General features: G+C 36.5%; 5 protein-coding genes across 5 annotated transcripts; 4 read left to right on the top strand and 1 right to left on the bottom strand.

The window, feature by feature from the left end:
- Nucleotides 1-1306: 1306 nt before the first annotated feature.
- Nucleotides 1307-2384, top strand: LOC107493226 (glutathione S-transferase). The gene is made up of 3 exons (XM_016114316.3): nt 1307-1633; nt 1713-1761; nt 1847-2384. Exons 1-3 carry the CDS (start codon nt 1484-1486, stop codon nt 2302-2304), a joined length of 657 nt encoding a protein of 218 aa, XP_015969802.1. The 5' UTR covers nt 1307-1483; the 3' UTR covers nt 2305-2384.
- A 2968-nt stretch (nt 2385-5352) lies between these two features.
- Nucleotides 5353-6727, top strand: LOC107493227 (thioredoxin-like protein CDSP32, chloroplastic). The gene is made up of 2 exons (XM_016114317.3): nt 5353-5999; nt 6186-6727. The coding sequence occupies exons 1-2, from the start codon at nt 5504-5506 to the stop codon at nt 6593-6595; spliced, it is 906 nt and encodes a 301-aa protein (XP_015969803.1). The 5' UTR covers nt 5353-5503; the 3' UTR covers nt 6596-6727.
- Nucleotides 6728-8376: 1649 nt separating this feature from the next.
- On the bottom strand, nt 8377-9730 carry LOC107493228 (uncharacterized protein At1g76070). Its single transcript, XM_016114319.3, has one exon. It carries the CDS (start codon nt 9367-9369, stop codon nt 8503-8505), a length of 867 nt encoding a protein of 288 aa, XP_015969805.1. The 5' UTR covers nt 9370-9730; the 3' UTR covers nt 8377-8502.
- A 261-nt stretch (nt 9731-9991) lies between these two features.
- Nucleotides 9992-13853, top strand: LOC110272963 (uncharacterized). Its single transcript, XM_021125755.2, has one exon. It carries the CDS (start codon nt 10746-10748, stop codon nt 13851-13853), a length of 3108 nt encoding a protein of 1035 aa, XP_020981414.1. The 5' UTR covers nt 9992-10745.
- A 6825-nt stretch (nt 13854-20678) lies between these two features.
- On the top strand, nt 20679-21588 carry LOC127748340 (uncharacterized). Its single transcript, XM_052262651.1, has 2 exons — nt 20679-21091; nt 21229-21588. The coding sequence occupies exons 1-2, from the start codon at nt 20873-20875 to the stop codon at nt 21529-21531; spliced, it is 522 nt and encodes a 173-aa protein (XP_052118611.1). The 5' UTR covers nt 20679-20872; the 3' UTR covers nt 21532-21588.
- The last annotated feature ends 567 nt before the right edge of the window (nt 21589-22155 follow it).

The raw sequence follows: 22155 nt of genomic DNA, 5'->3' as shown, positions 1-22155 counted from the left end.
AATAAAAAATTATAAATACTTTATTAATTATTATAATTGTAATATAAAGAGATTAAAATAGTGTTAAAATACTTTTTAATTTTGTGATGAAATCATGACGTGAACAAATGAAATTTGAGTTAATCATTCTCTTGTTATATCTGAAAATTGGATAAATGGTTGAGTGATTACCTTCTATCTAATTTTTAAACTATAGTGTGAACAAATTAGGTTGAAGAATTCTTCTTTTTATTCTATCAAGAAATTAAAAAAAAGTTAAATAATTTCCTTTATATTAAATTTCAATCAATTTCTTTCAATTTTAATGTATCCTTTTTATTCAGTTAAAATATTTTATTTTGTTTATTTTTTTATATTATTTAGTATCAATTATGGTTTCAGGTATTAAATTAATTTTTATTAATTTATATTTTTTTTGTTGTGTCCTAAAAAAAGCGTTTCAGTGTCTTTACCGTCCTTTATTGTGTTTTTATCATCCTTATTTTTTTGTTTGTGTGTTGTTATTGTTTTTGTCGTTCTTATTTGTTTTATTATTAAAAAAAAACATACAATATCAAAAAAAAAAAGAATAAGTGAATTATTTTTTTGTTTTTGTCTCTTTTATATATAATTTTTTTTAACTAAAAGATTTGAAGACGAATCTTTTTTGAATAAGAGGAGAATAATACGTGTTTCAAATATTCATGATATGAAGAGTTCGAGAATTATTTAAAAGTTATGTTTAATTTAATTAATATATTTTAATTTTGTTTATTTAGTTACTAAATTAGACTTTATGTTTGCGAGTTTATAATTTTTTATTTTAAACTAATAAGAAGTTATAAATATCTTATTAACTAGTGTAATTGTAATATAGAGATAGAAAAATGTCAAAATACTTTTTAATTTGATGATAAAAGGATGGTATAATGAACAAGTGAGGTTAATGAGTCTTTTTTTGTTATATCAAAAAATTAAATAAAAAACTGAATAATTCACTTTGTATTTAATTTTAATTTATTCTTTTTAATTTTAATATATTTTTTTATTCGGTTTAAATTTTTTTATTTATTTATTTTGTATCAGGGTAAGTAACAAAAAGATGTAGAACTTGTAATTGTTCATCTAAGTTTTAATCAAACACTGTTTATCACATTAAAAAAAAAAGCTGTTTTTAGTTCTTTTTTTTATATTTTTTTAAGACGAAAAAATGAAATGAAATGAAATAAATATGATAACAAATGTGGAGGTGTTAAATGGAATGTGGAATGGAATGAGATGCAGATAAGTTTTATAAAGATTACACTATACTGATGGATTGATATTTTGTGACAAGTGTAGCCTAGGGGCCCCAAAAAGGCGCTTTACCTAGCCATTGGTGTTTAGTAATGCGATAGGAATGAGGATAAAGAAAGCAGCAGAACCAAGCAACGAACAAGAGAGAGATAAAGAAAGATCGAGCTAAAAAGAGGAGGAGGAAAAACAGAGGGGAGCAGAAAAGGCAATGGCAGCAGTGAAAGTGTACGGACCAACCCTGTCGACGGCGGTGTCAAGGGTGCTGGCCTGTCTGATCGAGAAGGATGTGCAGTTTGAGGTGATTCCGGTGGATATGTCGAAAGGAGAACATAAGAGACCTGAATTTCTGTCCCTTCAGGTGAGCTCTGCCTCTTCCAACATCATCGTTTTCTTCTAATGTTTCTCGATATACACCAACACCTGCATTCATTTCACAGCCTTTTGGCCAAGTCCCTGTATTTCAAGACGGCAACATCTCCCTCTTCGGTAAGTAATTCCTTATAAACAACTTGTGTTCCTTTTGCTGCAGTCTTTGTTCATATTATAAAGGGGTTGGTTTGTTGAAAGACAGAGTCAAGAGCAATATGCCGGTATGTATGTGAGAAATACGCGGAGAGGGGGAACAAGGGATTGTACGGAACGGACCCATTGGCGAAGGCATCCATAGATCAGTGGGTGGAGGCGGAGGGGCAGAGCTTCAACCCCCCAAGCTCAGCGCTGGTGTTCCAGCTGGCATTTGCCCCAAGGATGAAGCTGAAGCAAGACCAAGGAGTGATTAGGCAGAACGAAGAGAAGCTTGCCAAGGTGCTTGACGTCTATGAGAAGAGGCTCTCTCAGACTCGTTTCCTGGCGGGCGATGACTTCTCCCTCGCTGACCTCTCCCACCTTCCCAACGCCCACTACTTGGTCACCGGCACCGACAGGGCCCCACTCTTCACCCAAAGGGACAACGTCTCCAGGTGGTGGAACGACATCTCCACCCGTCAGTCCTGGAACGAGGTCCTTCATCTCCACAAAACTGCTTATTAAACAGCAACTGCTTTTGCTCTTTTTTACTTTATTATCTATCATCATGCCCAACCAATTAATGCAAATCACAATTCCAGACACCTTATATTACATGTACTCGTAACTCATAACTTTAGCTCCAATTGCGCTCCTGGCTTCTGGAGATTTCTCAAACCTGAAAGTATACAGTCGCCTCAAAGCAAAAAAACTTTTTCCGCTTAACCAAACCTAAAACTTATGCCATTCTATTTTAAATTAAATTTTTAACTAGGCACAAAGTCTACTCTAATCAAATATTTTTAAAGAGATACAAATTGATAATCTGTGATATTTTATTTGAAATCAAATTTTAATTACATTCAAATGCCAAATTAAATTGTATAAACACTGGACTCAAAATATAAAGATGTGAATGCTACCATACCCTCTCTAAAATAAAGGATAAATTATTTCTGTAATATATATAGTGTTTATAATTATAATTAAGTGGAATGTTAACCATAATAATTAGGTATATGTTCTCTACTTTTTTTTCTCGTGATTATTTAAATTTAGTTTAGCACCACCAGTCTATGGTGGTAGTGGTGGCCGTCATCGCCCGAAAATTTTTTTTACGGTGAACTCACAAACCTATTAATACGGTACAAGTATGTATTCAACTCGTTATATGTGGTAATATTTGTGCTATCGAGGTACGGAGAATTCCTTAAAATTTTATTTTAGTTTTATTTCATTGTATAAATATTTTTTGCCCTCTCTAATATTTTATCTAACAACGTCTCTGGGAGAATCCCTGCTACATAGGCGCAACTCCTTTCCAACTAACTCAGCGTACACCCACTGCGCCTCCTCCACCCTCTTCTATATGGTGATAACATCTTTGGAGTTCACTATTCGCAAAATTTTTGTCCCATGAAAATGGTTAAATTCTTGTGTATAATTGTCACCTCATCTTGCAAATCATATTGTCTGCAATTGAATTCGACTTGATCTTCATTTCATCGACAACAATATCTTTAATCTCATGAGGATCCGAATCTATCATCCCTTGAAATTTGTATTTGACATCATCAACAATAATATCTTTAACTGTGTTTATGACTTGAGGATCTCAAAAATCTTTCTAAATATTTTTATGACTTCTATCATTAAGGACCATAAACTCTCTTAAGTGCATTAATTGCATTCATAAAGATCTCTTAGATCCCTTTCATAAAACTCATATGATAAATCACTTTTAATATATATATATATCAAGGAGTAATTTATCCTTTATTTTAAAGAAGGTATAATAAAATTCACCTGTAAGGATCAATATAAAAAATATAAAATTAATTTTTTTTAAGTAAAAGAATGGCTAATGACTTAGTATACGAGACACAATATATAAAAAAATAATACTCACTATATTGTTACTGCTATTATCCTGAATTAGACTAACAAAATCACCTATATATGCTAATTCATACATAGTAAAATTACATAGTAAATATGACACTTATGGTATTATCAACTCAAATATTTCATAATTGTAACTTATAGGTTGATAATCTCAAGTTGAATTATTTGACAAATTAATTAATTTTTAACCTTTGATTAGTTAAACTTGGAACTAATAAACTTTCTAGTAATATATATATAAAAGTAAGTTGAAATATTAGACTATGCATTACTATTTTTTAACCATTTAACTAGCTTCTCAGAGTTTTTATTTTTTTTAATTTAAATTTATTTTAAATTCATCACAATGTAATTATAATCCTTTCTTAAAATTTATATTCTTTTAAATCAAATCAAGTTGCAAAGATTTATATTTTTTAATTCAAATCAAGTTGCTTAGTTATCAAAATTAATTTTGTTTTCTCACAAACAATTCATTTAATTTTTGGAGTCCTAACAAGTCAACTTAGTTCTTTCTTTTGTTTTTTATTTTTTAAATAGTTGAGTTTCATTACTCAAAGTTATAAAATACATGAGGTAAATTTGGCATCTCAGCAATACACTATAAAATTATCCAAACGAATCAAATATTCATGCAGATCTAATAGATTGTCAATAGGACAACATAGTTTCATATTTTTGGTTGTGACAACATTGTTTTATAACCCTGAATATACAGTGCATTGGCGAACCGCTATATTAGCCCAAACATAATTGACTTCAAAGCTTCTAATTGGGCTTCGCTGGGCTTTATATTCTTCTCCCAAGAGACGATTATCAGACTTTTGTATCCTTTCTATGAATTATATCTTTAATGAAATTCATAGTATGGTTATGTGCCGCCGAAAAATAAATTACTCAATTGAGATTTGGTAGGAAATAGATCTTTTTCAGTTTTTTTAACATTTGAAGAAATGAACTGTGATCTTTTATTATTAATTTTATAAGTAAGACCAAAATTAAATATGAAAAGAAAACAATAAAAAATAAAAAATCACAATTGACACCATCCAATTTTTTTTTCACTGACTCCAATTTAGTATAAAGAGAGAATTTGTAGGTCTCTCGTTAAACTGCACCAGAGTTCAAACCTCAAAAGTGGAATATAGAATTTTTTAGTGTAGTGTATGACCATATGAGTCTAGTCTTCGTATTAGGTTGCAGCATTGGATATTGTGAGAAAGAGATTAGTCAGATTAGTGCGTTGTGTATTTTCCAACGAGAAAAATCAGCATGCAAATTGTCAGTTAGCAAGTTGCAAATACAAATTAAAGATCTTCCTCCACTGAAGTTGATCGAAAAAGAAGTATATATAGATGTGCACAGAAATGAAGCATGTCAAAAATCTGTATATTCATGATTAATTTCAACCACTTAACTTAGATCCCGGGTGGCTTGATTGACTCTTATTTGTCGAAAAAGAATTCCCACACGTGTATCTATATCTACTTCAAATATAAAAAATCCACCTCTAGGATGGTTTCATTTCTGCCACCTGTAATAACTTTTGTTTTCAAGGATTAAACTTCACTTAACCTTATACTCTCCTGGCCAATCATTAATGCCCCGCCATATACACGAAAATTGATTGGAAGAGGGAAAAAGATAAAATTGAAATAGAGTTAGGAGGGAGCTGGGAACGTGTGGACAATATGCACCACAATTGAAGCGAGGGGATATGAATATCATGACCCTGATCTTCTTAGTTGATTCCCTTGCTCTTTCCTAATCTATCTATTACTCACTCCTCTGCTCTGTTCTCTCTTTCTTCCTCAAAAAGATGGCTACCATCACCAACAGTTTCATATTCAAGTCCCCTGCATCTCTCTCCGTCTCCCTTTCAAGCCACCCCAATAAGCTGCTTCCACTTTCTTCTCTACAATTTCTGAGCACACAAGCACAATCTTCTTCTTGTGGTTCTGGTTGGCAACAGAGCCGGGTGATTACAAGAGCCACATCATCAGCAGCATCAGGGGCGAAAAAAGCAAGCGAGGAGAGAGTTCAGAAGGTTCATAGCATTGAGGAGTTCGACGACGCGCTTAGAGCGGCGAAGAACAGGCTGGTGGTGGTAGAATACGCATCGAGTGACAGCCTGGAGAGCAGCCAGATATACCCTTTCATGGTGGACCTTAGCAGGCAATGCAACGACGTTGAGTTCCTTCTCGTGATGGGTGACGAGTCCGACAAGACCCGCGACCTCTGCAAAAGAGAGAAAATCGACAAAGTGCCTCACTTCAGCTTCTACAAGAGCATGGAGAAGATCCACGAAGAGGAAGGTCTGGCTTTCTAACTCTCACTCCCTCACTGTATTTAGTTAAGATTGACCTACCTAGCTAGTATGTAGTTATAACCCTTGGGAATATATGAGTTCCAAATGTCAACTATTTAGATGAATAAATAATTTGAGAGTTAGTTGAAGGACAATAGAATTGTGAATTCAGTTTGAAATTCATACGATGCAGGTATTGGACCGGAGAGGCTGGTAGGGGATGTGCTATACTACGGGGACAGCCATTCAGCAGTGGTGCAGCTGCACAGCAGGGAGGACGTGGAGAACCTGATAGAGGAGAACAAGGAAGGGCACAAGCTGGTGGTGCTGGACGTGGGCCTCAAGCACTGCGGCCCCTGCGTCAAGGTCTACCCCACCGTCCTCAAGCTCTCCAGGCAAATGGCCGATTCCGTCGTCTTCGCCAGGATGAACGGCGACGAGAATGAAAGCTGCATGCAGTTCCTCAGGGACATGGACGTCGTCGAGGTCCCCACCTTCCTCTTCATCAGAGACGGCGTCATTCGTGGCCGCTATGTTGGTTCTGGCAAGGGAGAGCTCATTGGCGAGATTCTCCGCTACCAAGGTGTGCGTGTCACTTACTAATGCTACCTACCTGCCTACTTTCATTTCTCCCAATTATTTATATGGAAAAGCATTATGCTTCAAATAAACCCAAACAATTTTACTCTTCAGCCAAAATGTAACTTCAATTCAGTGGAACCCTTCCTTATTGTATTATTAAGAGTTATACACACCACCCAAAATGCTATCTACGCCTCACCAACCCCCTATTGCTTTCAGATTACCATACATTAGCGTACAAATTTGACGAACGCTGTATATATGGAAAAGTATATACGAAAATACTAGAAGGCATCAGAATTTTTTGTTTTGGCCTTCAATTAATTTTAATTATTAATATTTAAAGTATAAGATAAAATACGTTGACAGATTATTAGATTAAAGCAAAAATAATAAATTTTAATAATCTTCTATTATTTTTCTCTTTCTCTCTCTCTCTATATATATATATATAACAATGATAGGTATATACTAAAACTGTATATATATTTATATATATAAATATATAGTAGCTAATTTTAATATATAAATAATATTTTTGATATATGTATATAAAATTTTTGTTATGGTATTTAAAAGGTGATACTTAATTTATTTAAAATTTATCACAAAAAAAAAATCTAATTTTAAACAATTGTAATTAATAATTATTATTTTTATATTTTTAAAAAATAAAATTTAAATAATCACTAATTAATAATAATGTAAAAAAATTAGAATTATTAATTGATAACAAGTTAGTTAGTTATCTAGGGCAGTTCATAAATAAATTAAATTATCTTTCATGTATGTGTGTGCATCTTTTAAATGCTTTAAACATGTACATGTGGGCTATTTTTTTATTATAGAAGTAAAAGTAGTGAAATTTTTGGTATTTTTAAAAAAATGTAGAAAGTACATAAATCAGAGGGTCTAATTTTTTTATTTCAAATTTTTTATTTTTTTAAAATACAAATCAGACGATTCGATTTGTATACATCTAAAAATCGGACAGTCTAATTTCTGTACTTCTAATAAATCGAACGATTTGATTTTTACTTCTCTAATTAACTGGCTCCACATTTAAAAATAACACCCTAACAATTCATATTTAAAAAAAAAAACACCATCCCTACTCCAATATTAAAAATAAAAAATTCTTACATGTGCAAGATTCAATTCCTTCTATCAAAGTGCAATCTATATACCCTGACAGGAAAAAAAAATATGCATACTATTATATTTCTTTCCAATAGTCTGAAATGTTGACTTAATTTGCTAAATAATTATGCATTTTAAATACTACTACAGTATAATATATATATACATCAGCGGTTTATTAGATAAATTGATGAGGTGAAAGTGAGACATACGTAATCTGTAGACTGTAGTTAATATAATATCTTCCTTTGATCGATGACTTTTGAAGGCATCTTGGATCCATGAACTAATTAAGCACTTCCTTTTAAGCAAGCGCGGAGCGGTCCCAAGGATATTCTTAATTAATCCGAACGAGGCGAAACTCAAATTGTTTTATCCTTAATTAAACTAGTGACGTTATTGAGGGAAAAAAAAAGGAGAGGGAAAAGATATCAAGAATCACAATATTCTGGTATGGTCATGCAAATTTGCATTGTTTGTTTATTCAATGTTCTGAAAAGTATGTAGGTATTATATTGGCTGAGTGGTAGGAGTGCCGTGTGCATGCCTCTTAGCGACTCATGAAGCCGCCACATGAACAAGGACAATAATATTCGTTTATTTAGTTTGTACCTAAATCTATTACTTGCAGTTGTTTGGAATCAATACATGATCCAACAAAGTGTAAACAATAATAATACTAATCATAATAAGAAATTAAGAATAAGAACAAACAGGAAAAATAAAGAAGAAAAGAACAAATCTACAAGCTTTAGCCGAAATGAAAGGGGGAAAAAGAAAAATAATAATCACTTGGCCGTGAGCACTGGCTTGAGCTGAAGAGGCCTAGGTGGTGCCATGGTTCTTCTCTTCCACAGATTAATCTCTTTCCGTGGCTGCAAATTCAAATTATCCACAATCTCATGATGAACACCTCTGCCACCAAAATCGCCATTGCAGCCACCTCTGCCACCAATAGGTGCTGAGAAAGGGATAACAACCTCTTCTTCTTCATCGTGTTCATCTTCGACGTCACTCCCGGCGGCGGGTCTGTCATCCTCAGAGTAGCAATCCCTGTGATTGATGTCCTCAGGCGCAATCTGAGCCTTCCAATCAAAATTAGAGAACGTTTCGCGGCTACTGGCAAAGCGCCGCATGTGACCAATCGGTAGTGCATTATTATTCTCTTGAGCAAGCAAGTAAGATGACTTTGAAGAAGGAGCAGGAATAGCAGAAGATTTTTTGAGCCCTGTTTTTGGTTTGCCAGTGTGGAAGAACATCCTCTGGAACCTGTTTGAACCCTCCTTCTTGGTCGTGGTGTCGGTGTTACTGTTACTGTTATGTTTGTTGATGATCCGTTTCTTCTTGTTCTTGATCTGTCCTATGCAGGAGACTTTGGGTGAGGTGGGTTCTTGTGTATCGATGCCACCATGCTTAGGCTTTCTTCTGGCTTCATCTGGAATCATTATGGGCCCAGAGAATGGTGGTGGTTTGAGCTTGCTGCTTCCTGATGAGGAACCTGTGTTGTGATTGTGATTGTGATGATCTCTGCCGGGGCTGAATGGAGGGTTCTGGAATGTCACGTGAACTGCTGCCGCCGCTTTTGGTAGTATCTTCAAGATCTTGCTCCTTAGCTTAGAGGATGAGTTCTGTTTGTTGTTATTATTATTCTCCATGCCTATCACTGATAGATCAGATCGATGAATTCAACTTCTTCTTCTAGCTTTTTCGGGATGATGAGACTCTCCTCTTTATGTTCTCATATGGGGCCAAATTATTTTATTTATGGAAATAAAATGATAAATAAATATATGTTGTTGGAGAGAGGCCGCTGCTTCCATTCCATATGTATATATATACATATCATGACTTTGTCAACAAAGGTGTGAGGCATACACACTAGGGATTCCCATGGGGATGGTCAAATCAAATCTCTCTGCTTGCTACAATATGCAATAGACTACCAAAACCATCAAGTATCTGTTTAGAAATATCTTACCCTTTCCTTTCCAGGAAATTATTACATACAAAGTTTATAAAATTATATTTTCATATATTTTTACAATAAACTTCACACATCTACAAATTAAATAATAAATATATCACAATCGGAGTTGTGACCGACTCTATCTAAATATGTAAAATAATATTAATTGAATTTATATCTATTACTTACAAAGTAATTTATATATATGGCATATTTCTTATATGAAGGTAATATGTGGTCTACATTTATTATTTTTTATTTTTTTTCTTTTGCAAAAGGCAATATATACTACAAGATGGTTTAAATTATGAGGTGTGCTACACATACAAGTCTTTTCGGCTTATAAGTTGGTACAAGCCCAATAAATAACACGCATTACATTCCCACATTCAAGAGTAAATAAACGCACGTTATTCAACAACTTCCTATTTCCAAAACGCGCTACTCAACATACATTATAAATGACTCTTCTTCTTCTTCTTTCATGAAAACGAGTTTCTTGCCAAATTTAAAATACACCCAAATGATTACAGAAATACACCCAAAGGATTGCAGAAATACACCCAAGCGGTTACAGGAATTCACCCAAACAATTATAGAAATACACCCTGATATGAGCTGTAAGGTCGGTTACGAGTTATAAGCTCGGTAACGTATTCGCTATCACAACCGATCTTCGGTTATAATCGGCATTCATTCTCGCTCAATAATGTCGGACAAGCAATAAATCACTTCTCCAAACGTTACGGCCTAAGTCTAACGTTCGGTAATAAACAGGCATAAAAGAAAAAGCAAGGAGGGGAGAAGGTAATCAATCTTTCATAAGAAAAGTCTTCATACATATTCTCTTATTGACTTGAGCGTCGGAGTGCCTTTGCAGGTACCCACCCCCCGTGCTTCCTTCTCTTGGACGAGGTTCTGGATCGCATCTCAGGAGTCCGCCGACCTTATCAAGGGAGCGACCTATACCTCGGCCGGAACTGGTAAGAACATTTGGCGCCCACCGTGGGGCCCGAAGGTTCGAAACGTCATTTGAACTAAGCCCCGAAATCTCCACATACCCCTATGGCTGACGTCCCCCCACCCACTCCATCCGAGCTTCTAAGGATGGTGACCGAGCTTCAACAAGCAAATCAGCGAATGGCGGAGGACAATCAGAGAATGCAAAACCAAATCGCGCAGCTGGAACAAGCTCGCTTAGAACATCACAATAATGATCATGAGAACAACGAGCGAACTCATGTTTCTGAGACACCGCAAAGCAATAATGAAGAAAACCGACGGAACGAAGAAACTCAGCCTGATAATGAGGAAGAACAACCTGACAACTCGGCAGGACCATTTACAGCAGATATAATGAACTTTCAACTCCCCAGACAATTCACCCTTCCGACAACCTTAGTGCCATATGACGGATTGGGTAACCCAAAGCAACACGTCAAGAAGTTCCGATCTATTATGATTGTTAACGGTGCATCCGATCCAATTCTTTGTCGATGTTTTCCATCTTTTTTAGACGGTCCTGCACTTGACTGGTTTTGTTCTTTGCCTGCAGATTCGATATCCCGTTTTCAGGAGCTGGCCAGTCAATTTGAAGATCATTTTGCAGCATCCGCAATATACCTCCACGACTCAGACTACCTGACGACTATTAAACAGGGACCACAAGAAAGCTTGAAAGATTATATAACTCGATTTACAAAAGTGGCCATGCAGATCCCTGACCTTCATCCTGAAGTTCACCTGCACGCCATTAAGAGCGGCCTGCGTCCAGGAAAGTTCCAGGAGACCATCGCCGTAGCCAAACCAAAAACCTTGGCAGAGTTTCGAGAGAAAGCCAAGGGACAGATTGATATTGAAGAGCTCCGCCAGGCACGAAAGGCAGACAAGTCGGCCGTAAAGGATGATGAAAGGCCACGTGACAACAAGAAGAGCTTCAAGCCCGTCCCGCGATATGAATCTTACACCCAGTTTAATACAAAGCGGGATGATATAATCAAGGAGATACTGAACTCTAAATTGATCAAACCCCCTCGAAAGGCAGGCACCTATCCAGAAGCAAAAAACGTGGACAAAACCCGATACTGCAGTTTTCACCAGAAGCATGGCCACACGACCGACGAGTGTGTCATTGCCAAAGATTTATTGGAGCGCTTGGCACGGCAAGGGCATCTTGACAAGTTTATTGCAGGACATATGCAAAAGAGAGCAACATCGAGCTCCGAACAACCACCAACAGGTCCATCATCAAAAGACAAGGATAAAGCTCCTATTCACCCTCGAGGGGTGATCAATTGCATTTCTGGGGGCTATGCTTGTGGTGGCCATTCAAGCTCGGCTAGAAAAAGAACCTACAGGGCCATGTTAGCAGTTGAGGATACTTCTCATAACCCCACCCCGGTGCAGGACGTCCCCGAGCTGACCTTCGGACACGCCGATCTCAATGCTACTTACACCAATTATGATGATCCGGTGGTTATTTCTATCCAGCTGGCCGACCTTATAGTAAAAAAAGTACTACTTGATCCAGGAAGTAGCGCTGATATCCTTTTCTTTAGCACATTTCAAAAGATGAAACTGAGCACTAACATTTTACAGCAATACTCGAGAGAACTAGTTGGTTTCTCGGGAGAGCGAGTCCCTGTGATGGGATCGGTATGGTTACAAACCACCCTCGGAGAGCACCCTTTATCTAAAACACAAGACATCCAATATCTGGTGGTTGATTGTTTCAGTCCTTATAATGCTATATTAGGAAGGCCATTTCTGAATAAATTCACTGCAATAGTCTCAACATTTCACCTTTGTGTCAAGTTTCCTGTGCAGGACAACATCATCGCAACTATCCACAGTGATTTACATGAAGCTCGGCGCTGCTACAATATAAGCCTAAAGCCTACAAGAAAAACTACCGAAGTTCGTATCAATTCTATACAATCAGAGCAGCCAGCCTTAGCCGAGCTGGATCCAAGAGCCGACTTTCAAGAGCGCCCCATACCAAACGAAGATCTAATAAGGGTCACCTTGACTGACGATCAAGCGAAATTCACCTTTATCGGAGCCTCAATGGACAAAGACGCGAGGGAAAAGCTAACAACATTCTTACGTCAGAATACCGACCTATTTGCTTGGACCTCAGGGGATATGCCGGGAATTAGCCCATCAGTAATAACACACAGATTAGCAGTCAACCCAACAGCCCGACCAGTTTCTCAGAAAAAGCGGAACATCGGAGCTGAAAAGAGAGAAGCCTCAATGACAGAGGTCAAAAAGCTCATCGATGCTCAGTTCATACGAGAACTCAGATTCACGACATGGTTGGCTAACATCGTTATGGTAAAAAAACACAATGGTAAATGGCGCATGTGCGTCGATTTCACTGATTTAAATAAAGCATGTCCCAAAGATGCTTATCCCCTACCCTGCATAGACAACTTAGTAGATAACTCATGCGGTTACGGTACACTGAGTTTCATGGATGCATATTCTGGTTACAACCAGATCTTTATGCATCCATCAGACCAGGAAAAAACAGCTTTCATAACTGAATATGGTAATTATTGCTATAATGTCATGCCCTTTGGTTTAAAGAATGCAGGTGCAACATATCAAAGATTAATGAATAAAGTCTTTGAGCAGCAGATAGGCAGGAACCTCGAGGTCTATGTGGACGACATGGTCGTCAAAACAAAGGTCGGCCACGCACATATCGATGACCTTGATGAAATATTTGCACAAGTCAGAAAATACAATATGAGGTTAAATCCTGAAAAATGCGCCTTTGGCGTTCGAGGAGGAAAATTCCTCGGGTTCATTCTGACAAGCCGAGGAATAGAGGCTAATCCAGAGAAATGCAAAGCTATTCTCGACATGCACAGTCCCACTACAGTAAAAGAAGTTCAACGGCTAACAGGCCGCCTGGCTGCACTATCCAGATTCCTGCCGTGTTTGGCAGCCAAATCCTTTAACTTTTTTCAATGCTTAAAGAAAACAACAAAACACTTTTCTTGGAATCAACAATGTGAAGAGGCATTCTCAAACTTAAAACAGTTTCTATCTAAACCACCTGTTTTGCAAAAACCAAAGCTCGGTGAACCATTATATCTATACTTATCTGTAACTGATGTGACTATTAGTTCTGTTCTTATTACAGAAAGCAACAAGGACCAGTAGCCAGTATATTTTGTGAGCAAGTCACGAGCCACACGATCATCGTCCGGACATCCCACCCACTTCGGCAGATACTTTCTAAACCTGAGTTAGCAGGACGGTTAGTTAAGTGGTCCATAGAGATGTCCGAGTTTGACATTCAGTATCAGCCTAGAGGGTCGATCAAATCTCAATACTTAGCAGACTTCGTCGCCGAACTTACGTCCTCAGACCCCGACAATAAAGACCAAAGGTGGACCTTATTTGTTGATGGGGCTTCGAATCCTCAGGGGGCAGGTGCAGGCATACTACTTGAAAGCTCGGATGGCATAATAGTCGAGCACTCTCTCAAATTCTCGTTCAAAGCAAGCAACAACCAGGCCGAATATGAAGCCCTGATTGCCGGGCTCAGGTTAGCTAAAGATTTACATGTCAAAATTCTAAAGATTCACTGTGATTCATTACTAGTTGTGCAGCAAGTAAACAATTGTTTTCAAACAAAAGATCAGATATTATTGAAATACCTTGATATTGTCCAAAAGCTATTACATGATTTTTCAAATGTTGAAATCATCCATATACCTAGGGAACAGAACAACAGAGCCGATATTTTGTCAAAATTGGCCACAACACAAACACAAACTTCAACGCTTTTCCAATCAACTTTAAGCAGACCGAGCATTGATATACCTAACATCCTAAGCATAATTAACCAAGAAGGTTGGCAACAACCTTACATACAATATCTTCATCATGGTACTATTCCAGAAGACATCCAGGAAAAGAATAAATTTAGACGACAAGCCTCCTTTTTTACATTGATGAATAACACTCTTTATAGGCGAGGACATTCTCGACCTTTGCTAAGATGTTTGGACAGGGAAGAAGCTGATATTGTCTTGTCAGAGGCCCATGAGGGCATCTGCGGAATACATTGTGGTGCTCGGACCTTAGCACGAAAGGTACTCCGGGCAGGCTTTTATTGGCCGACGATATGGGATGATAGTAGACAAAAGGTCAGATCCTGTGACAAATGTCAGAAACACTCACCGATGATTAACATGCCGGCAGAACATCTTCATTAGGCAGAGGTAAGCTGGCCATTCAACAGATGGGGAATGGACATTCTTGGGCCATTCCCCACGGCCCCAAGACAGGTGAAATATTTAGTGGTTGCAATAGATTATTTTTCAAAATGGATTGAAGCACAACCTTTGGCAAAAATCACATCGTCCCAAATGATAAGCTTTGTTTGGAAAAACATAATTTGTAGATTCGGTGTACCACACCACATTGTAACCGACAATGGTCGGCAGTTCACTGACCATAATTTCAAGGAATTTTTGCAGAACCTAAAAGTAAAGCAGCATTTTTCATCGGTGGAGCACCCACAATCTAATGGTCTAGCGGAGGCCGCTAATAAAGTCATCCTTCAGGCACTACGAAAGAAACTTGACGACGCAAAGGGATTATGGGCTGAGCTTGTGCCAGAAGTGCTATGGGCATACAACACTACAGTGCATTCAACGACAAAAGAAACACCATTCCGCTTAGTCTATGGATCCGAAGCAATGATCCCCATGGAAGTATCACAAAGTTCCCTCAGAACCCAAACTGAGCATCATGATGAAGCTCGGCAGGCAGAGCTTGACCTAATTGAAGAAATTCGAGAAACATCAGCCGTCCGGCACCGAGCACTACAACAACAGCTAAGCCGACGATATTCACGAAAGGTTCAGTCGAGAACATTCAACGTCGGTGATCTAATCTTAAGGAAAACTGAGCAAGCCCGCCGACCTTCCTCCCATGGGAAGCTCGCCGCAACTTGGGACGGTCCCTACCGAGTATATGAAGTGCTGGGACGAGGAGCCTATAAGTTGGAACAATTAGACGGCACAAAAATTCCGAGCACGTGGAACGTCAACTCTTTGAAGCAATATTACAGTTAGTAAAGAAACCAGTACTCTTTTTCCTACTTTGAGAATTTTTTCCGAAAGGTTTTTACTCATAGAGGTTTTAATGAGGCTGGTTCACCTGAATAACCTTGTACAGGTACTATTAGTAAAGTCTAAATCTTTTTACACAATTTCAGTAATCATCTATTTCTCTTTGAAGTATGAAATGAGCTAACAGTTATTAACAAAAATTCCCATCAATGCAAAAAAGTCGCATCATTTTACTACGGATGCGCAAACGGACATATCAGTTATTAAGCCAGCAAAAGGCTACAAAATAAACGATTAGGAAACAGAAAACACCTAATCACACAAACTACAGAAAGCACGTCTAAGTGTCTTTTAACAGAACATAAATAAAAGTCAGTCAGCCAGATTCTCATCACCCTCCTCAGCAGTTTCTTCATCATCCACAAGTTTCCCATCCCGAACTATCTTTCCGGGATCCATAGCAGAAAAATCCACATCAGGGGCAAGGTGCTTTGCTTGGTTCACAGCCCTCTGAAACCCTTCAGCAATCGCATCCAAAATATCACCCTGTTTGCTATTTTCAAGCTCTTTAATTTTTGCAGACAAATCAATAACTCGGTCAGTAAAGCCTAGTAGATCAATTTCTTTCTTCTTCAATAAGCCAGAAATGTTTTCACGACATTCTCTTTCAACCTTCAAATCAGTCTCAGCATCAGATAGCTTCTTTTTCAAGTCAGTCAAGTTCGATTCTTTTACCGCTAACTGATCTTTCAGTTCAGTAATTTTGCTATATTCACAAGCCAGCTTCCTATGTTTTTTCTCTTGACTACGCCCAATACTGGCAAGTCGGAAACCTAACACCTGAAACCCCAAAAATAATATCAAAAAAAAAAAAGAGGGATGGAAAGAGGAACGAAATATCACAAAAATGTTTGATAACAAACCTGCAGAAACTGATCTACTGCTACATCTCCAACCTCTCCCACCCGATTTATATCCGACACAGTTTGCACAACCTCATCAGCTACGACATTAAAAGGGAATTTCTTACTCCACACAGAACCACACTTATTTGCCGAAAGCCAGTTCTTACTATCCTTCCCAAGTTTACCCTATTTACACTCTCCATATCAGAAAATAAAGACGCCCGTATGTGTACATCCTGATCAACCCAACCATAGTTTTCATCATTTTCAAAACCAAGAAACAATTTTTTCTTTTTATCACTCATTTTCAAAGAACGAAACCGAAAGCAAAAGTAATAGACAGGAAGAAGAAGAAGCAGTTTTTACTGACCTCTAGTACTCATTTCTGCTATAAAAGTTTCTGCCTCCCACTCAAAAACCATAAGTATACCACAAGCTTCCCTAGCCACTAATTTTAATTCAACTCTTTAGTTCAATAATAACATCCTGGCCGTTAACTCAAAAGCCACGCTAAACGGTCACAAAGCCTCATGGGGAGTTGAACCAAGCAGTAATAATTACACTACACAACACCCAATGACCAATCAGAAAACTACTGCCCACCTCTACGTATACCAAGAGTAAGTGGTAAAACGAGACACGTTGACCTGGGGGCTCCACACACCGAGCTATAACTCGCCAATTAAAAGCTCAACCTGTCTCCTCCAAGTCAGGCCAAGCTTGGGGGCTGTGATATGAGCTGTAAGGTCGGTTACGAGTTATAAGCTCGGTAACGTATTCGCTATCACAACCGATCTTCGGTTATAATCGGCATTCATTCTCGCTCAATAATGTCGGACAAGCAATAAATCACCTCTCCAAACGTTACGGCCTAAGTCTAACGTTCGGTAATAAACAGGCATAAAAGAAAAAGCAAGGAGGGGAGAAGGTAATCAATCTTTCATAAGAAAAGTCTTCATACATATTCTCTTATTGACTTGAGCGTCGGAGTGCCTTTGCAGGTACCCACCCCCCGTGCTTCCTTCTCTTGGACGAGGTTCTGGATCGCATCTCAGGAGTCCGCCGACCTTATCAAGGGAGCGACCTATACCTCGGCCGGAACTGGTAAGAACACACCCAAAGGATTACAGAAATACACCAAAAGGATTACAAAAACTACACCCAACGGATTTAAGAAATACACCCAAAATTCGTTGAAGTACACCTTATGCATAATTCAGAGCTCTTTCTCTTTTTCCTCTTCATCTTCTGCTGATTCTTCTTCTTCAAAAACGATTTCAGAGCTTGATGTCAAAAAACAATGGAAATCGAGAATAACAAAGAAAGAAAATAGAGAGAAAAGCACATAAATGAAGAAGGAGAAAGAGAAGGCAAAAAACGAAAGAAAAGAATAAGGAAGAGGAAGAAGAACGTGCAGCAAGAAGAAGAAGAAGGTGCAGTGAAAACGTGCAGTAACGGTTGAAGAAGGAGAAAGAGAAGGCAAGAAACGAAAGAAAAGAAGAAGAAGAGGAAGAGGAAGAAGAACGTGCAGCAAGAAGAAGAAGAAGGAGGTGCAGTGAAAACGTGCAGTAATGGTTGATGAAGGAGAAAGAGAAGGCAAGACATACACGAAAGAAAAGAAGAAGAAGAAGAGGAAGAGGAAGAAGAACGTGCGCAAAAAGAAGAAGGATATACACTTGTAAAGATTTGTATAAAAAAACGATTGTATGTGAAAAATTTCTCTTAAATTATTTAAAAAATATTATGTACACATTAAAAATTGACTACTAAATCAATTATTAATTTATTATATATTTTTATATAAATTTAATTTATTTTTAATATCTATTTTATGTTTTAGTATATATAGATATATTAAAGATTGAGTTTCCTATATACTTAGCATGACTGGAAAAATATGAAGAACTAATGTAATATTTGTATAATATGTACAATGAAAGTTTATAGAGTATTAGAGATATAACCATTAATATTATCTTTTTCCATCAGCTGAATTTGATTCTTAGTGAACTCGAAAATCAGTTTAATCTTTTGGAAAGATATTTATTATCTTTAATATTCGGATGATTATTCTAGATAGTATGGGAGATGTTCATTTTATAACTCAATAGCCTATTATACACATTATACAAATAATCCATTGTCTTCCTAACGCAACTCTAACATTATATATCATCCAATCCCCCTATAATTTTATAGCAATAAATATCTCGATTAGATTTTGCTGATTCTTGGCAGTCTTCCTTCCTTCCTTTTGAAAATTCCTTCTTAATTGTTGCACTTGCACAAGCATTTTATATTGGAATTTTTTTTAATCTGTGGGTGACCTTAGAATAGTTTGAAGGTATTTTTTTTATTAAATTTAAAAAAGAATAGGTTTTATTTTTTTTATTTTAGATAATTTAGACAAAAATTTATAGATATCAAAAAATCTCCCTAATTTAAATAGTCACTACAAGAAATAAGGGGTTTAGCCACGAAAAAAATTGTGGCTAAACTCTAAGATAACCGTAGCAACTATATATTGGCCATGAAAGAATATTTGTGGCTAATCGGGGGGTTGCATTTTCAATTTGCCACGATTTTAACGTTATTAGCCACAATTTTAAACATCGTGGAGACCTTCAAAGAGCCACGATTTATATATCATTGCCCACACATAATGCCGTGGCTAAATAAGAATAATTAAATAAAAAAGTATAATTCTACTGCACTTCATCCGTAGTTAATTTGTGTAGGCCGGATTTTTCAGCCACATTTTTTTTGTGGCTAATGTTGGATTATTTAATCACACTATTTTTGTGGCTAACTCACTATATTTTTCACATACAATTCAGGGCTAATTTGTGCTAATTTGCTTTAATTGAACAATTTTATTAAATTAAAATTATATTTATATATATTACATTAATAACAAAAATCAAACTTTTTAAATATATAATATCTAACATTTTTCCATAAAAAAAAATACTAATAAAAAAACATAAATAAAATAAATTCTAATCCCTTCTAGATTAAATATATTTAAAATTTCAACTATTACTTATTAAATATATCAATTAAATGTCTAACATATCACTGGATAAACTAGGCACTTTATCACTGTACTTTGATAACAAAAATTTGTACAGAGCTGCCATATTCATAGCTTTTTCTCTAAAGTTTCATCCAGTTTCTCTAAATTTATCACACATCATACATTTTCAACACCAAAGACCTTTCCAATTTACCGCGTTGCTCTACGAGCCATTACACCCAGAAATCGTATCAATAAATTTACGTTATTATCTCGATTTTGTCCATGCCCATCAAGTTCCATAATGTCTTTTTCATCCATTTTCAAATGCCAAACTTGAATTGTCGTCCTTTTGCCAGTTGTAATTTCTCCCATAGATATAAAATTGAATAAAAAAAATAAACTAAATATTAGAATTCAAAAAATTACGTAAAAAAAATTGAAATTTCATATACCTTTGACATTCACAACTAAAGGGTCATTATAATCTTTTCTGGTAGGTACTGATTGAGACTTATTTCACCCAAATCTTCTGCAAATTCTTCATTGTTGTTGATATTCTGTGTTATCGTAATTCTGCTAAAAGGGTCTCTTCTGAATTATTATGTTTTTGTTTCACGAAAAAATCTACTAAAAAGACTAACAAATAACAAAGAAAAAATCGGTATTTTGAGTTTGGAGGATACCCTATCATATGATAGGGTTCATATAGTGTGGTTAAAAAGAGTGCTTTTAAGGTGCTGCAGAAAAGTAGGAGTTAAAAGACAACGTGAATGATGGAAAGTTATATTAAAATTTGTCCGTAATTATTTTAAGAGTAAACACCCAATCCGGTCCCTGTCCAATTTTCATAAGGACAAAGCGATCCCTGTCCAAAAAAAAGGTACGTTCCGGTCCCTGTCTTTCCATTCCGTGAGACATAGCGGTCCTTCTGTGCCTTCCGGCGTTGAAAACAACCGGAATAAGCATACGTGTCACTTAACGGTGATGAGCTGGCTGCTAAGTGTCCTTGAAGTGCCAAGCTGTCAATTTAAAAATGGACAGGGATCGATCTGTCCCTTTCTCCCAAATAAAAACGCTGTCGTTTTGTGTGGGATGGGAGGTTCAAATGCTGCGCTACTTCACTATATACTCTGAAAATGTATCACTGTGTTCGACTGTAAACCCTAGTACAGCATGGTTCATAGTGAAGAACGTGGATCGACATCAAATCGGCGAAGTGGGAGAGATGAAAACGAATCAAGTTGGAGTTTGAATGTTACTGGGAGTGTGGGATCAAGGTGGAAGAAGAAGTGGGTTGCCCCAGAGTGTAATTGTGGAATTTATGCAATTTTGTTCATGTCTGGAACCGATATGAACCCAAACAGACTATTCTTTCGATGCCCATATTTCAAGGTAGGTTTATTAACATTTAAAATTTTGTTCACTTTGTTTCTCATTGATGGTCATACTTCAAGGTAGGTTTATCAAGAATTAAAATTATGTTCATTCTGTTTTTCAATAGATTCATAATAAAGAATATTATTTTGTAGACTCCAACACCTCATTGCAAATACTTTTATTGGCTTGATGATTATGTTGCATCATTCAATGAGGATGCTGCGAAGACTCTTTTGTTCGGAGGTTTGAAGCTGAATCAGAATCATAAAGAAGATCATTCTTCTGCAGATGATAACAAAGTTAGGGAGCTAGAGGAAAGATTGGTTGGCTTAGAAATTCATTTGAAGAAAGCTAGATTGAATTTTAGTCAAATTAGATGCAGTAGTGTTGGATGTGTTATGTTGGCATTTGTTGCTGGAATTGTAGTCAGAAACCTGTTTAGTGGTGTAGTTTAGAGAGATCAAATGTTACTTCTGGAATACTGTGAAACATGGTGATCTTGGTTGTTAAGTTGGTTAGGGTATGGCATTTGTTGCTATTGATCACTTTTGATAAATGAATATAAATATAATTAAGCTGGTTTTGTTTTTATATGTTCGTTTATTCAATTTTAAAGACTGCAGTAGTATACATGATTTTGTAATAAAATAAGGCATTATAAATTTGTTGAACAAAGTAAGAAGTCATCTGTTGAAAATTGAAACTTAAGACATGATACCATAATAATAGAATAAGGGAATCATCATAACAGCCCTTAATAATATAGTTATCCAAAAGAGTATTCAACCAACTATATCACTGGTTGCATGTCTTAGCATCTAATTATATAATAACAAAAGTAAGGGCAACACAAGGTCCCTAATCAACATAGTTGTCGTAGAAAGTAATCTGATAACCAAAATAAACACAGTGCCCACAAGTTATTGTCCAAATTATGTTTTCTTCCTAGTTCCAAACTTTTAAACTATATCAAATACTCAATTCTTGTCAGGAGGCCTAATCCCTGGAGTGGGGATGAACTTAAAAAGTCTTGATGCAGTTCCTGATGTTGCTGCAGCCATGGTCTCAGCTGATACTCC

The sequence above is a fragment of the Arachis duranensis genome, chromosome 6 (assembly GCF_000817695.3).
Source record: "Arachis duranensis cultivar V14167 chromosome 6, aradu.V14167.gnm2.J7QH, whole genome shotgun sequence".
Lineage (NCBI taxonomy): Eukaryota > Viridiplantae > Streptophyta > Magnoliopsida > Fabales > Fabaceae > Arachis > Arachis duranensis.
The sequence above is the reverse complement of the archived record's forward strand: the minus strand, read 5'-3'. Positions and strand labels throughout refer to the sequence as shown.

Coding starts and splice junctions, on each gene's coding strand:
- LOC107493227 (XM_016114317.3), top strand. CDS start 5,504: ATGGCTACCATCACCAACAGTTTCATATTCAAGTCCCCTGCATCTCTC. Junction 6,000..6,185: donor GAAGATCCACGAAGAGGAAG/GTCTGGCTTTCT, acceptor CATACGATGCAG/GTATTGGACCGGAGAGGCTG.
- LOC110272963 (XM_021125755.2), top strand. CDS start 10,746: ATGGCTGACGTCCCCCCACCCACTCCATCCGAGCTTCTAAGGATGGTG.
- LOC107493226 (XM_016114316.3), top strand. CDS start 1,484: ATGGCAGCAGTGAAAGTGTACGGACCAACCCTGTCGACGGCGGTGTCA. Junction 1,634..1,712: donor CTGAATTTCTGTCCCTTCAG/GTGAGCTCTGCC, acceptor TTCATTTCACAG/CCTTTTGGCCAAGTCCCTGT. Junction 1,762..1,846: donor CGGCAACATCTCCCTCTTCG/GTAAGTAATTCC, acceptor GTTGAAAGACAG/AGTCAAGAGCAATATGCCGG.
- LOC107493228 (XM_016114319.3), bottom strand. CDS start 9,369: ATGGAGAATAATAATAACAACAAACAGAACTCATCCTCTAAGCTAAGG.
- LOC127748340 (XM_052262651.1), top strand. CDS start 20,873: ATGGTTCATAGTGAAGAACGTGGATCGACATCAAATCGGCGAAGTGGG. Junction 21,092..21,228: donor TTCGATGCCCATATTTCAAG/GTAGGTTTATTA, acceptor ATTATTTTGTAG/ACTCCAACACCTCATTGCAA.